This window comes from Crocodylus porosus, unplaced genomic scaffold (genome assembly GCF_001723895.1).
Source record: "Crocodylus porosus isolate Cpor-Errol unplaced genomic scaffold, CroPor_comp1, whole genome shotgun sequence".
NCBI classification, from domain to species: domain Eukaryota; kingdom Metazoa; phylum Chordata; order Crocodylia; family Crocodylidae; genus Crocodylus; species Crocodylus porosus.
In genome coordinates, this window is record NW_017728931.1 from 5,687,717 (window position 1) to 5,701,252 (window position 13,536).

Here is a 13,536-nt window from a genome sequence, read left to right on the forward strand (position 1 = left end):
GGCCGCATCTGGCCCCCAGGCCACATTTTGCCCACCCCTGCTCTCTATGCTGTGGCCTTTTAATTCGGGTGCTACTTTGCATTCAAGTTAACTACACATTTGACCAGCCATTTTTTATCTCCAGTGTAAATGCTCTTTCAATAGGTGACAAACTAAAAAGCCTTTCTACTTCTTTTCAAAAAAAGTGCAGAGAGAGGCCAGAGTCAAAGCATGTTAAATCTATTCATGTGCTTAGTCATTTTAATTCTAAGTTGTATTGCAGTACAACAGGGCTGTTCTTTAGAGTCCTTGATTTTTCTCTTTTCAGGTAAAGGAAAACCAACATGAAGAGCTACAGAATGTAAGGAAGCATATTCACTCGTGTTTCAGTAACCTTGGCTGTTTCCTGTTGCCCCACCCTGGTCTTAAAGTTGCGACTAATCCAAATTTTGATGGGAGGTTGAATGGTAGGAAACTTTCCATTGTTATTGGTTCTTGATATAAATCGCGGTTTGGTTGGTTGGTTGTTTTTTGTCGTGTGTCGTCCCCCCCCCCCGGATTGTTGCAACTTTGTGCTATGTGAAAATAGTTGGTGGTTGAAGGAGTTTAGGTTTAAAAGGTAAAACTATAAAACCTGGAATTGAACACTTCTATATTCTCTTTTTGGGTGGTCTAAATGCAAGAAACTAAAATTATTTTCCCCCTGTCTCTCTTACACACTCGTGTGTGTGTATTATTATTTTTTGTTTGTTTGTTTGTTTGTTTTGTTTTTTCTTCTTCTGTTCTCTTGTAGCTGTTAATCCGATTTTGCAGTTAAGGCTATAAGATTATAGCTATCAAGAGTCTGAAGTTAAGCATTATAGGTGCAGACAAAAATAAGAAAATTTCACCCAATCTAGCCTCTGAAAGTACTCTCCTAACACAAGTGCATGGCTGCAGAGTGCTTTAAAAAGGGCCAATGCCAGAACAGTCTAGACATGAAGATTCAGATGAAGGTGCTCCAAAGTGGGGGACCTTTTGTTAACTTGTCTGTGTGTGCCAGTAGTGTTTATTTTCAGACTAGGAGGGGGGAAGAGAAGAGAGCTTGTGCTAAAGGGTGGGGTGGGTGTGGGGGACTCCAGTTCATCTGCCCCACCCTCCAGTGCTGGCTATGCAACCCCCAGGCCAAGCCCCCTCTGCCCTTACCTCTTATTTTGAAAACAGTGCGGGGGGAGGGGCAGAGTGAAGAGAGAACAGCTGTATGCTTGCTGTTGCTCTAAACTGCAGATCAATTTCCCCCAACCCCCAGGACCCAGCAGTGAAGTCTTTTGGGTCTGGGGGATAGCTGTAACCTGGGATGCTTCCTGCAAAGTTGCATGAGTTAAAGCATGGAACTGTGCTTCTGTCTGCACTATAATTGCTTAAGATTTGCTTTTTAAGCTTGTTTTTCTTGGATACACTTAACCAACTTTTTAGGGGAAAAAAAGCTTAGTTTTTGATTTTTAAATCAAAGTTTGAAGATAAGATGACCAGAAGGGATCCTGGTTTTCCATAATTTAAAAAAAAAAGACAAAAGCAAATTCTTTTTTTTAAACCCAAACAATCCATGTTTAAAATTAAAGGCCCTTCACAGCCCCTGCCCCCTTGTCCTGCCAGAAGGGGGTCCCCTGCAGTCATGGCTATGGGACCAGGGACTTGGGTCCACAGGTCCCTGCCCCCAACAAAAGGCAGCTGCAGCAGGAGCATGAAGCTGGCTCCCCCACTGCTGCTGTCTGTTGCTGGTTCAAGCAGGGGTGGGGCTGGCTTCTGGCAGCTGTATGCACTCCTGGGGAGCAAGGGGGACCTGTGCCCCCAGATATGTATGGGGTACAATCTGTGGGCTTGAGGTCCCTCCCTGCTTCCCTCCCGTGGGGCTGCTGTAGCTGTGCAGGCAAGACCTGGCATGGCTGGGGACAGTGGGGCTGCACTGAGGTCTATTTGTCTGCCCGCCCCCCCGCTGTGCCTCCTGCACCTGTCACTCCTCTGAGGGGCAGGACCTTGCATTGCTTCCCTCAGTGCAGGAGGTGCATTGTTGGGGCAAAATGGAGTGAGCAGCTCCTAGGAGATCCCTGTGCAGCTCTTCTGTCCCCAGCCTCAACAGGTCACCTTGCTCCCCTCCCCAAGACCTGGTGCAGCTGGGGACAGAGGAGCTGCACGGCAGTCTCCTAGTGGCTGCTCACTCTGTGCTGCCCCAGCAATGCACCTCTTGCATGTGGGGCTGCACTGAGGGAAGCGGCACCGGGCTCCGCCACTCAGACCAGCAGCAGGCGCCGGAGACACGGCGCCGCTGTTCCCAGCCATTCCGGGTCTTGCCAGTGAGAAGCAGGGAGGAAGCTGAAGTCCATAGCCTGTCCCTGTATAGATTTGGGGGTGCAGGTCCCCTTTACCGCCTTAGAGTGAACAACATTGAGTGCCTGGCTGGTGCCTCCATGTGCAGCTTCCCTTAAGGGCTGCTAGAGCCACTTGAGTTTCACTTGCCCCCAGCTGGGCACTCTAGCCATGGGTGGGGAGATGTGGAGCCAGCCAGGCACGTCACGTATTTTCCTCAACACCTCCCCATTCGTGGCTGGAGTGCTCAGCTGGAGGCATGTGAAAACCTCAGCGGCTCTAGCAGCCCTTAAGGGAAGCGGCACATGGAGGTGCCAGCCAGGCACTCTGTATTTCCCCATTCCCTTAGTCCCCACCCCCTGAAAGCCTCACTTACCAGTTCACAGACTCCAGGAAGAAAGTGGGCTTGACCTAAGCCTTGTGACTGACTAAAAGCCACAGGCTCTGCCCTCCCCTGCCCCTCCAGGCAGGATTGGGGCTTTCCCACCTTTTTTTGCAAACGGCTTTTGCAGACTGGAACTCAGGCAGCCTGCAGAGCTCTCTGCAAAACCAGGAAATTCATGGGTCCCTCTGTTTTTCTTTGAGAGGGAAAGCCTGGATCCCTGATGATTTAGCTGCGTCTAAAGTAGGGGTGCACCAATAGAGTGGGTTTTTTGTTTTTTTTTTTTGAGCTGATACTGATGGGTGACTTTTTTTAAGGAGTCATATCAGCCAATACTGATCCAATTCTGATATGCAGCTGGGCAGTTTGGAGACTAGCATTGGGCTGGTAATTTTGGTGTGTGAGAGGCGCAGAGTAAGGCTCCTGCAGTGAGGGAGGGAGTGGGGCTGGGGCAGGTGCTGCACAGCCAGGGCAGGGTAGGGCATGGGACAGAGTCATGAGTGGGTCGTGCTGGGGGGTCAGGGAAGGAGGGGAGGATGGGAGTGGCTTCTACCTTGTGCACACTCTAGGAGGGTCTGGGGAGCACTTACCTCAAACTGTGAGTAAGGCAGGATAGGCTGCCACCGTGGGCTGGGGCCAGGGTGGTGCTGAGCTCTTCCGGGCAGGGGGGCTAGGCTGGACTGGGCTGCGCTCGGGGCAGGCAGCGGCAGGGCTAGGAGGGGGCTCTGGGAAGGGTTGCAGTTGCCCCAAAATTTTGCTGTAGGTCTTCCCCCCCCCCCCAGAAGAGCCTGGTGCAGCCTTCCCCACACTGTGCACAGACCCAGGTGCCAACACTCTCCATGCTTCCCCAGGTGCATGAGGTGGCAGCTGTCCCTCCTCCCCTGCTCCCCCTGTGCCTGCCCTGCCCTGACTGAGCAGTGCCTGACTCTCTCCCTCTCTTGATCTGTCCTGCTTCCCCTCACAACAGACTTAGTAACCAATGCTGTTCTCCAAGCTGCTGGCCTTCGCTCCTGGCCGCATGCGTGCTGCAACTGTGTGCATGCATGGGGCGCTTACTGGCCACATCAGGCAAAGAAAGCCAGTTATTTTTCCAGCAATGTCCAATTTTCCCTATATTGGTGCTGATCAGATATGGGACTGATGTATCTGTGTACCTCTAGTCTAAAGTGAGTATTGCTTATAGGATTCCAGCAGTTCCATTCACACTTTGGTGTGTGTAAGAGCTGTATTTGTGTCACAAAGTGTGCACAGTAGAAGAATACCTGCAGCTAGGGGACTCCCTACCAGTTAAGCTGAGTTAAATATTGAAAACATGATTCAGCCTTTCTTCAAAGAATTTATTACTCTAGTGATTTTGGTGGCTACAAGACTAAGATTGTCTCGTCTGGCAATTTTGATATGACATCCTTAAGTACTATAGTTTTTCAAATTCTGAAGCCATAAATACTCAGGATTTGGAAACTTGTTCTGAGTTGGGGATGTCTTTGTAAAAAAGCATTTTGGTTTTTCTCTTTTGCTTCTTTAGGGCAGTAACCTAATACAGTATAACTTCATGAATCTGGCATGCTCAAAAATGCTGGATTTTTGAAATCTGAGCAGTGGCCGGTCCTGGAGCAGTCGCATGTGGCGTGGGGTGGCTAATGGCGGCAGCAGCGACTGTATGCAAGTGGCTGGGAGCATGGGTGGGGGAGTGGCAGCTGGTCCCGGAGTAGCTATTTGTGCCTGATTGGGGGGCCAGATTTTCTGAGATCTGGATTCATGAGGTTTTCTGCATTGAAATGGAAACTAACCATGGTTGTAATAGTTTTTTCTTTGACTTAAATTTCCACTAGATATTGATGAAGACTTCAAGAGTGAGTTGCGAAATCTGGTTCCGTTATTGCTTGCCCCTGAAAACCTGGTAGAAAAAGAAATCAGTGGTTCCAAGGTGACTTGTAGAGATCTTGTTGAATACTTTAAGGTAGGCTAACATTCTCTTGCTAATTACTTCTTTTTTAATGTCTTACAAGAAATGATCCTAATTCTAGGACACTTTGTTCCCAAAGAATAGATGATGGTATTTAGGTTGCCTGCAAATTGAGTTAGCTAGCTTTACATCTTCATTTCAGAACTTCTTGTAACTGTTAGAAAATTGAAGGCTATCCGTTTTAGACAAAATGCAAGCTGTTTGGAGTGCCCTGTGAAATATACCATAGCATGGTAAAATCTTGCATATTTTTCATTTTGAATACGGATTAATGTTTAACACATCTTTAAATTGAGCAGTTTCATATAATGGAACATATTTGCTTTTTTTGTCTCCAGTCTTGATCCTGTGTGTTGTTTTTTTGGGGGTTTTTTTGTTTTTGTTTTGTTTTTTGTTTTTTTTTTTTGTTTTTTTTTGTTTTAAATATGGAAATTGTATGTGTCCAAGGTAGTTCTTAAGGACTTCCATGCTGAGGTTTTCCAGTTCTGATCATATAGCCAAATTTTCAAGCCAAATTTTTTCTGGGTGCTTTAGCACCCCAAAGAGCCTTGTTTGCCTATGTCCTTAGACCAACACAGCTACAACCTACATCCCTGTTGGCAACTGACACACAAATCAGCAGCACTTACAGTTCCATGGTCACCAGGTTGTCACCTTCAGTGTTCTTTTAACTTGAGAGTTGCAAGGCTTAAAATTGCATGTCGTGCCTGTACTGGGAATGATCCTGACCTTGTAGATTTGTTTAAGTGGAAGTGCAACTCCCAGCACAGAGGCCTAGACATAAGCATTAGGGGACCTGGATTAGTAGCAAATGAAGAAACAACCCCCAAGAAGGACATCACTGAGAGAGGAGAGACATAGGAGGCCCAATGACCTAGTGAACAGCTAGTACAACTGGTTCTAAGCAAGGAATTACTGCTAGGAGCCCTCACTTTCCAATACATTGTAACAGGAAGGCCTGGATTGATCTGGCTCACCTTCCTCTGAGGATCTGACAACTTGCTATCACATGTTCTGGGGTGAGCAGGTTGGGAGGAAGAAAAAGAGACCTCCCCAACCACCCAGAGTTCTCCCAAATGTATTTTGGTAACAGAAAATCAGTCTTTTCTGAGTGCCTCTGGACTGCTGCTCCTGGAAACAGTGGTAGATGCTTCTCTTCAAAGCCCTCTGCTGCTCTGGAAGCCTCAGGCCCTGCTGGTGTAAGGAAGTACCTGAGCTAGGTGTGTGGCCCTTCTGCCTGCAAAGGGGTTTCATTCCTAGCCACATAAAAAGTGTTCAGTAAAATGAGATTTGCCTGTTCTAGTGGTAGACTTTTCAATAAATAAATCAAGTCTTTAAATATTGAGGGGGAAATTTGCTTTTAATCCTAATGAAAGTACATTATCAGATCTTGCTACTATTTATTCCATCCACTAACATTGGAGATTATTGGTTATTTGACTTCATAACTTGACTTCATAATATAACTTGAAGGCAAAGAGATTAATGTTGTAGGATAACTAAATGTCACTTGTGGAATGATCTGCTTATATGAATGTTTAGAATTAACATGGAGAGAGTTCATAGTTGGCTCTCTTTCCCTTCCTCATCTCCCTCTCTTTTTTTTTTTTTTTAATGGATTTCTCTTTCAGGCTTACATTAAAATCTATCAAGGAGAGGAGCTACCTCATCCAAAGTCAATGCTCCAGGTATTTCTTTATTCTTTAACTTCTTGATTCTGTTTTTGTAAACTCTCTGTACAGTGATTGGAATTGCTGAAGAACATGTGGTTTGAAGTTCTGATGTCCATGCAGTTATCTTTCCAAGCTGAGTCCCATGTACTTTGTGGGCTTGGAATAGTCTCAAGTGAAGCTGCTGGGGTCTATCAGATGGAGCAGAGGTTATAAAAACCACCACCTTTTTTTTAATATGCTCTTGGAGATGCTTTGCTTTGTTTTTTCTACAAAGCTAGTCACTTTGTAAACCATTTTTACTCTTTCTAGCAGTATTAGATCTGATGTCTAATAAAACAGAACATAGGCTGCCAACAACCCCTGGGAACTGTGGCCCACTGGATACAGATATGTGACTTTAGGAGCATGCTGTGGCAAGAGGCTTTGGCTGCAGGCACAGTCCCTGTCCTGTTGTTGTGGGGACAAGCATGAGCTGCTGATGGTTCCAAGTGCCTGCCCATCCACCTCTAACTCAGGGTGGGTAATTCTAGCCCACAGTCAGAAAAGGTTTCCTACCCCTAAGCTAAGTGACCTATGCCATGACATGTCAAGCTGCTTTCTGCTCTGTAGTAGATTGGATGACTAGCCTACCAGTTGTGTTCCTTTAATGGCACATCTCAGAGTGGCGGTGGGGAAAATCAGATTGAGACTAAATCTGATGCGGCTCAGGGCCTCAAACTTGGGGCTGGAGAGGAAACTTTTGTGTTTAGTCAAGATGGCAGGTATGCAGAACAAAGGTTCTGGGCCTTCAAGGAACCACCTTCTTGGAGTTGCCAGAGTACCCCAGAAAAGACCCTCCTAATGTTCTGGAAATATCCCTTGGGGAGGGTGGGATCATGGGAATATATGATCCAAAGGAATAGCCACTTTCTACAATGTTCTGAGAACCCAGCTATAGATGAGAACTTGTAGAGACCATTTTTTTTATTTTATTATTATTATTATTATTATTTTATTTTATTTTATTTTATTTTATTTTATTTATTTTTTTTTTTGGAAGAAGAAATCTTTCTGGCTCAGTACAGACACTCAAAGCCAGAGGTAGAATCAAGCTAAGTTATGCAGTTTTCTGTTAGCAGCATAATTTTAGATCCGTAACGAAGAAAACACACGTTTGCCCTTTTGAGGGGAGGGGAGGAGCCTATCTTAGACCAGGTTCTTCCAATTTTTTTTAAACCAGCCTGTGATGCCAAACTTCTGTTACGGGTTTTAGACCAGTTTCGTATCAATTATACCGGTAAGTGTCTGTCATGTCTGTACCTGGCTTCATTACATAGTCAGTTTTCTGACTGCATTCAAGTACGTGACTTTTTGTCAGATGTCACTTGTTTGGTAACTTATTTGGATGTGTACAGGCACATAGATATTCAATATGTAGCATTATTAGAAAGCTATAGCTGATGTTTTTGGTTCCACTGAGGGACCTTACAGTGTAATCCTGTATTCACTTGAAGGGTTTTCTCACCCACCTCAAAGTTAGGAAAACATACCAAACTGGGTTCCTAATATGTGATGAACTTGTAATGATGCTGACATGTTAGTCACTTGTGCATGGTCCTTAATCAATGTGTATATTTTTTAAGGCAACAGCTGAAGCCAACAATCTTGCTGCAGTGGCAGGAGCAAAAGACCTGTACAGCAAAAGCATGGAGCAGGTATGTTTACAAAACTAACGCAACTGTATAATCAGGGGCTGCTTTTAGACATACAGTTAATATACTTGTTGCTGTGCTGATAGGAAAAACTGACTCGCTCTTGGGGCTTGTACACCTTGCAGGTAAAGATCACCTGCCCAGCAGAGGGCATACAATCCCTTCTATGGAGGGAGAAGGAAATTGATGGTGAAGTGGGGGTATGAAGGACATCTGCAACACCCACTTGTTATACAGTCTGAGAGTTTTAATAATAGTCGATGGCAAGTGACACCAAGTAGCAAAGAATGCAGATTTTGGTACAACTGTAAGCTGTGCAACATGAGTGCTTGCACAACTGTGTGTATATATTGGAGATGCTGCTCTAGTGACTTCTGATCATTCTCTCTGGATCTCTCTAACACTAGCTAGTCTAGGAAGCCATAAAAATATGTGGGCTAAAGTACTAGCATTTCTTATCCAAGACTTAAAGGAATCCAAGCCATTTGCATGTTGTCAGTTGAAAGTTAGGCAAGAGCTTAAATCAGCTGATCGTTGAACTAGCAAAAAAACCATTGGTACCTTATGGGGAAAAAGTTGAAAAACTAGTTGATCTGTTATAGGGATTAGGAGTCCCTTTTCTATCTGAGGCATTTCCACAAAAACATCTGTCCCTGGAGCTATTATAAATTGGTCACCTGGCCTCTCCTGCCATTATTGCACAGTACTCGTTATAAGAGCAGCAATCCAGAGCTAAAGTTCTGAGCAAATTTTAGAAGCACTTCAGCATATAGCAAGTTCCTTTTTGGTGAAACCATATTAAGTGAAAATAAGACTACTCTCCTACCTATGTGCACACTTCCTTTTTTTTTAAAAAAAAAAAAAAAAAAAAATTTTGGAAGGGGGCTGTGGCAGCAGTGGATATGCAGTCCTGAACTGTAGATCCCTCACCTGCCTCCTTTCCTCCTTCCAAAAAAATTCCCTCTGCAGCCACAGGAGGAGATGGAAATCAGGGCCGACTGGATTCTTTGGCATGAACTCCTAGCTACATGAAACAGTGCTGTACTTGGCAAGGCTTTTATTGCTTGCAAGAGCCCCAAATCAAGAATGTAACTGCCCTAAAAGGAATAAAAGTGTCAGACAAGTCATGGCTGGCTTGATTGTGAGGGTAGCTGGATTCTGTTTCTGGGCTGAACTCCACCTCTGGTTGCTGTTCTGACAGGTCTGTGGTGGAGACAAGCCTTACATCGCCCCATCTGACTTGGAACGGAAGCACCAGGATTTCAGGGAGTCGGCTGTCAAGCAGTTCCGCTCTGTGAAGAAGATGGGAGGGGAGGAGTTCTGTCGCCGCTACCAGGACCAGCTGGAAGCAGAGATGGATGAAATCTATGCAAATTTTGTGAAACACAACGATGGCAAAAACATCTTTTATGCTGCCCGCACCCCTGCTACTTTGTTTGCCGTCATGTTCGCCATGTATATAATCTCAGGACTGACTGGGTTCCTTGGCATGAACTCCATAGCTACCCTATGTAATCTTATAATGGGGCTGGCTCTTGTATCCCTGTGTACTTGGGCATATGTTAAGTACTCTGGGGAGTTCAGAGAAGTTGGAACAGTCATTGATCAGATTGCTGAAGCAATATGGGAACAGGTTGGTATCCATTTATCTATGGAAAGTTGCATTGGTATAGCTTTGATAAAGAATGCCAGGTCTGCTGGAAGATAAATGAGCTTGGTGATTTATAAATGAACTTCCTCAGCCTGGAGAGTTCAGACCATAAAAGCAGCTCAAGTGACCTTCTAATGTTTCAGCACCTGAAATAGTTGCCTAGAAATTCTTATTATCAACATAAGTTGGTAAGTAAAATAGAAAATAAGGTAGGTTGTTAAATTCTTAGAGGCAAGCTTTTAAAACTGAGCAGCTTCTAACTACTGATGTAGTAGGCCTGGGAGTTCCTAGAGCAGTTGGTTACTAGTTGTAAGGCACTAGTTCAGGGTTTCCAATCTGCAGCACGTGCCAAAAGTGGCACAGGCAGTCTCTGCATCATGCAGCCGGTTAAGGAAGGGGGCAGGCAACAAAGAGTAGCAGGTCAGACAAGGGAAGAGGATGCACACTTGGATGGTGCAGGGCTTAATTGGCATCAGATCTGCCAGAAAGGTTGCCCCCTGCTGCACTAACTGAATGTCAGGAAGACTAGACGTTACAGGTGATATTTTGAGTAGCTGAGTGGTGGGTTGCTCTTCTGAATGTGTGTTGGGGTCGCTGTTTGTTTGACCAGGTGACTTCATGACCTCCACTGGCTTTTAGAATAGCAGAGAAATAGGTGTTCTGGGAGACATGATTTTGTTTTTATCTCTAAACCAATCTCACTGAGTTTTCTTGTTGGTTTAACTGTTTAAAACCTGAGGGTTAATACAGAGCAATGTTTTGCAACCCAAAAGTGAGTCACAAGAATAGATGAAAGGGTCGTGGAAAAAAAACTTAAACATGGATTTTCCTTTTTAAAGGAGAAAAATGTGGGAAACCATGATTATCCCTCACAGGCTGTCATTACCTTGTGAGGGGCTGCTTGGGGTCCCCCATCCCCCCCACACACCCTCCCCCTGTCCCACACACTGGGGAGCTAGGGGCAGGGGGCAATGGGTTGGGAGTGGCCATCAATGTTTACAAGTAGGTTCTGATACAGAAAAGGTAGAGAACCACTGATACAGAGGAAGTTACTCCTGAAAAGAGGTTAAAACATCTGAGAAGACCCTACAGCATCAGCAGAAAGGTAGTTTGGATGCTGCTATGATGAGTTAATAGGCAATGAACTGAGCTGAGAAGACAAGTGGAAAAAGGTGATCCTGAAGTGGGCATGTGCCTTGATGTGTTAAATTGGTACTTTCTGGTTGAATAAGGAATCTCCTTTAAGACTTCCTTATGTAAAATGGTACTCTGGGAGTGCACAGTGGTAGTGTGGTGACTGTCTTCACCTGTATAGGGTAATTTGACATAAGATCAAGGAAGCAACTGGGGGGCAGGGTTGTAACTTGTAAGTCTCTGAGAATGCAGATAGCTTTACTTTTTAGCTCCTAGTTAACTTCTGGAAGTACTTGAAAGTTACAGGCTTCCTGTACATCTTTTAGTTTAGAAATCTGATTGGACCTCTTCCTTCTGAATTGGCCTCCTCAAGACTGGACTTTATATCAAGCTGGAGCAACATGGGTTAAAGAACTGCTTCTGTTGGATCCTTACTCTGCGCTTGTTCTTTGTCTCAGCTTGTATTGAATGTGTTGCTGCCATATGTATGTTAAGAAGGGAAATTGCTCCTTGATCCACAGCTGTGCAGGGAAAAGCTAGTGTAGAGACCTGCAAAATGAGCTCTTGCCAGTGTAAACAGTGCCCCCACCAAAAGCATGTGCTGGTTATATAGCAGCACTGGCAGCTCCTTTCTTGTGGGCAGTGGTTACTGCCATAGCTGGATGATGTGTTGATAATGCATAAAGAGCCAGTGAATTCCTCTGTGATTTCCTGGTCTAATCTTTTGGATGCTGAAGGTAGATTCCTTTAGTCTCATGCATGTTCTTGCTACTGACCACTTCTAAATCTTGGCCTTTTCTCTCTCTCTTTTTTTTTTCCCCTCTCTGCTTCAGAGGAATCCTAGGAAGGTGAGAAACTTAATGAAGATCAAACTTTTATTTATTCGTTGGCTTTAGTTTCTTTCCACCTGCTAGAGTCTTTTTACTAACAGCTCAATTCATATTTTAGGTGTTTTCCAAAGTCTTTGAAGTTCTTAGACGCCGATTGATTCGCCGTGCTCTTGCCTCAGCGCAGCGGCAGCGACTTTCATCCAACAATAACAAGAAGAAAAACTAGACAGTATTTTTAACTTTCTTTCTGTATCTGAAGTGTTCACACTTACACACGTAGGACAATAAGCAGGACCGTCTGGGCCGGTCTGCATAAATGCTGTAAACGTACCAGATTGATGCTGCAGATAGGGTATGGAATTGCACATCCATCTTCTAGGAACTGTAAAGTGGTTTGAATTCAGTCAAAATACTGGTGTATAGGAGGAAATCACTTTTGTTTCATACTCTGTTAATGAATAACCTCATTACTGTAGCAGCACAACTCTTCACCACTTTCCTTTTATTTAATTCATCGCATCTTTGTTTTTATTTCAGATTTCAAGATCTTATTTTTCATTACTTTAATTGTTGTATTTTTATACTTTTTTTTTATATCTTAAAGGATTTATTTGGTTACCTCACTACTTTTTTTTGTTTTGTGTTTTGTTTGTGTTTTGTTTGCATGTTTCTCACACCACAGGTATTGAAGCCCCTGAGTGATAACTTGATGGAGGATAACATGAGGCAGTCTGTAACAAACTCTATCAAAGCAAGCCTGACTGAACAGGTGTCTCAACATGCCAGATTAAAGACAGACTGACAGTTCATCTCCTCTTCAACCCTGTCCTCTCATCCTAGACATGCTTGTTGTACAATGAGAACTCAATAAATAAACCAAAGTTTACAATCAACTGTAGAAGTAGTTTAGTGTGACTGGCTTCACAGATTGCTGCCACCAAGTGCAAGAAGTTTGTCAATCTTTGCTTCTAAGACACTAGTTTTGTGTCATGGAGACTGGCAAGAGGAATTTTAAATGCAGTCCTAATGTATTGAACACCTGTGTGCCAGGGTGGGTGACTTGCCTCCACGTCTCAAGGTGATGCAGTCTGGCTTACAATGGAAATATCCTTGTACAGAGGACCTATTTCAGGGAAGTAACTGTTAAACCTATCTAAGAAAGTCTTTTAATGGAATGTATTTAGCCTCACAACATCCCATTTGAAACTTTTAACTTCTGGAGTATTTATATATAAATCACTGTATTGAGTCGAATGGGCATGTCAGTAGTAGCTGACATCAGTGAAGCCATTATTGAGCCACTACATTTAAATATATATCTTGCTTTACTGCCTTTTATACCAGTATTACACAAATGCATGTATCAGTTCCTCACAAATGACATTAGAACTAACTGTTGTAACTAAGGAAGTGATTCAATATGTACATTGTCTTGCCTCTTTTTTTTTTTTTTTTTTTTTTTTTTTTTTTTTTTTTTTAAACTCACAGACCTTGTCCAAAAGGAGATGCATATCAGAAAACTGAGCTGTCTTTTTCTGCAGTTTTAGCCTTCATGTATATAATATGCCATTAATTTTTTGGGGGGGAGAAATTCCATCCAAACAATGTTGCCTACAGCTCTGAAGCAATGAGTTAGGATTGTCTGTACAGTGTGTTTAGTTTTTATTTTTTAAGAAATCACAGATAGGGCATGTATATGAAATTATAAATATATAAATACAATTTTGTATCAAAGTTTTGTAGTTTATGGCAAAACCTGGTTCTGTGGTAGGCTAAGTACAGTCCCTGTAAAGGAATGTTTGTGGCTCATGTAAATGTGTGAATGCATAAACAATTTGAAGTTTTTGATATATTTGTGATATTTACCTGCCTTGAGCACTGCAA

General features: G+C 43.7%; 1 protein-coding gene across 2 annotated transcripts in view; it reads left to right on the top strand.

Annotated features, from left to right (window-relative positions):
- ATL2 (atlastin GTPase 2) overlaps positions 1-13,105 on the top strand; it is a 68,933-nt gene extending 55,828 nt beyond the window's left edge. The window contains exons 8-14 of one of the 2 annotated variants that reach the window (XM_019544089.1): positions 308-446; positions 4,540-4,667; positions 6,305-6,361; positions 7,969-8,040; positions 9,239-9,670; positions 11,656-11,670; positions 11,771-12,428. In XM_019544089.1, the coding sequence (XP_019399634.1) occupies positions 308-446; positions 4,540-4,667; positions 6,305-6,361; positions 7,969-8,040; positions 9,239-9,670; positions 11,656-11,670; positions 11,771-11,878 (951 nt within the window). In that variant the 3' untranslated portion in view covers positions 11,879-12,428. Of the gene's footprint in view, positions 1-307; positions 447-4,539; positions 4,668-6,304; positions 6,362-7,968; positions 8,041-9,238; positions 9,671-11,655; positions 11,671-11,770 lie in introns of both variants that reach the window. The other variant, XM_019544090.1, reaches the window with a different exon arrangement.
- Positions 13,106-13,536: the final 431 nt, after the last annotated feature.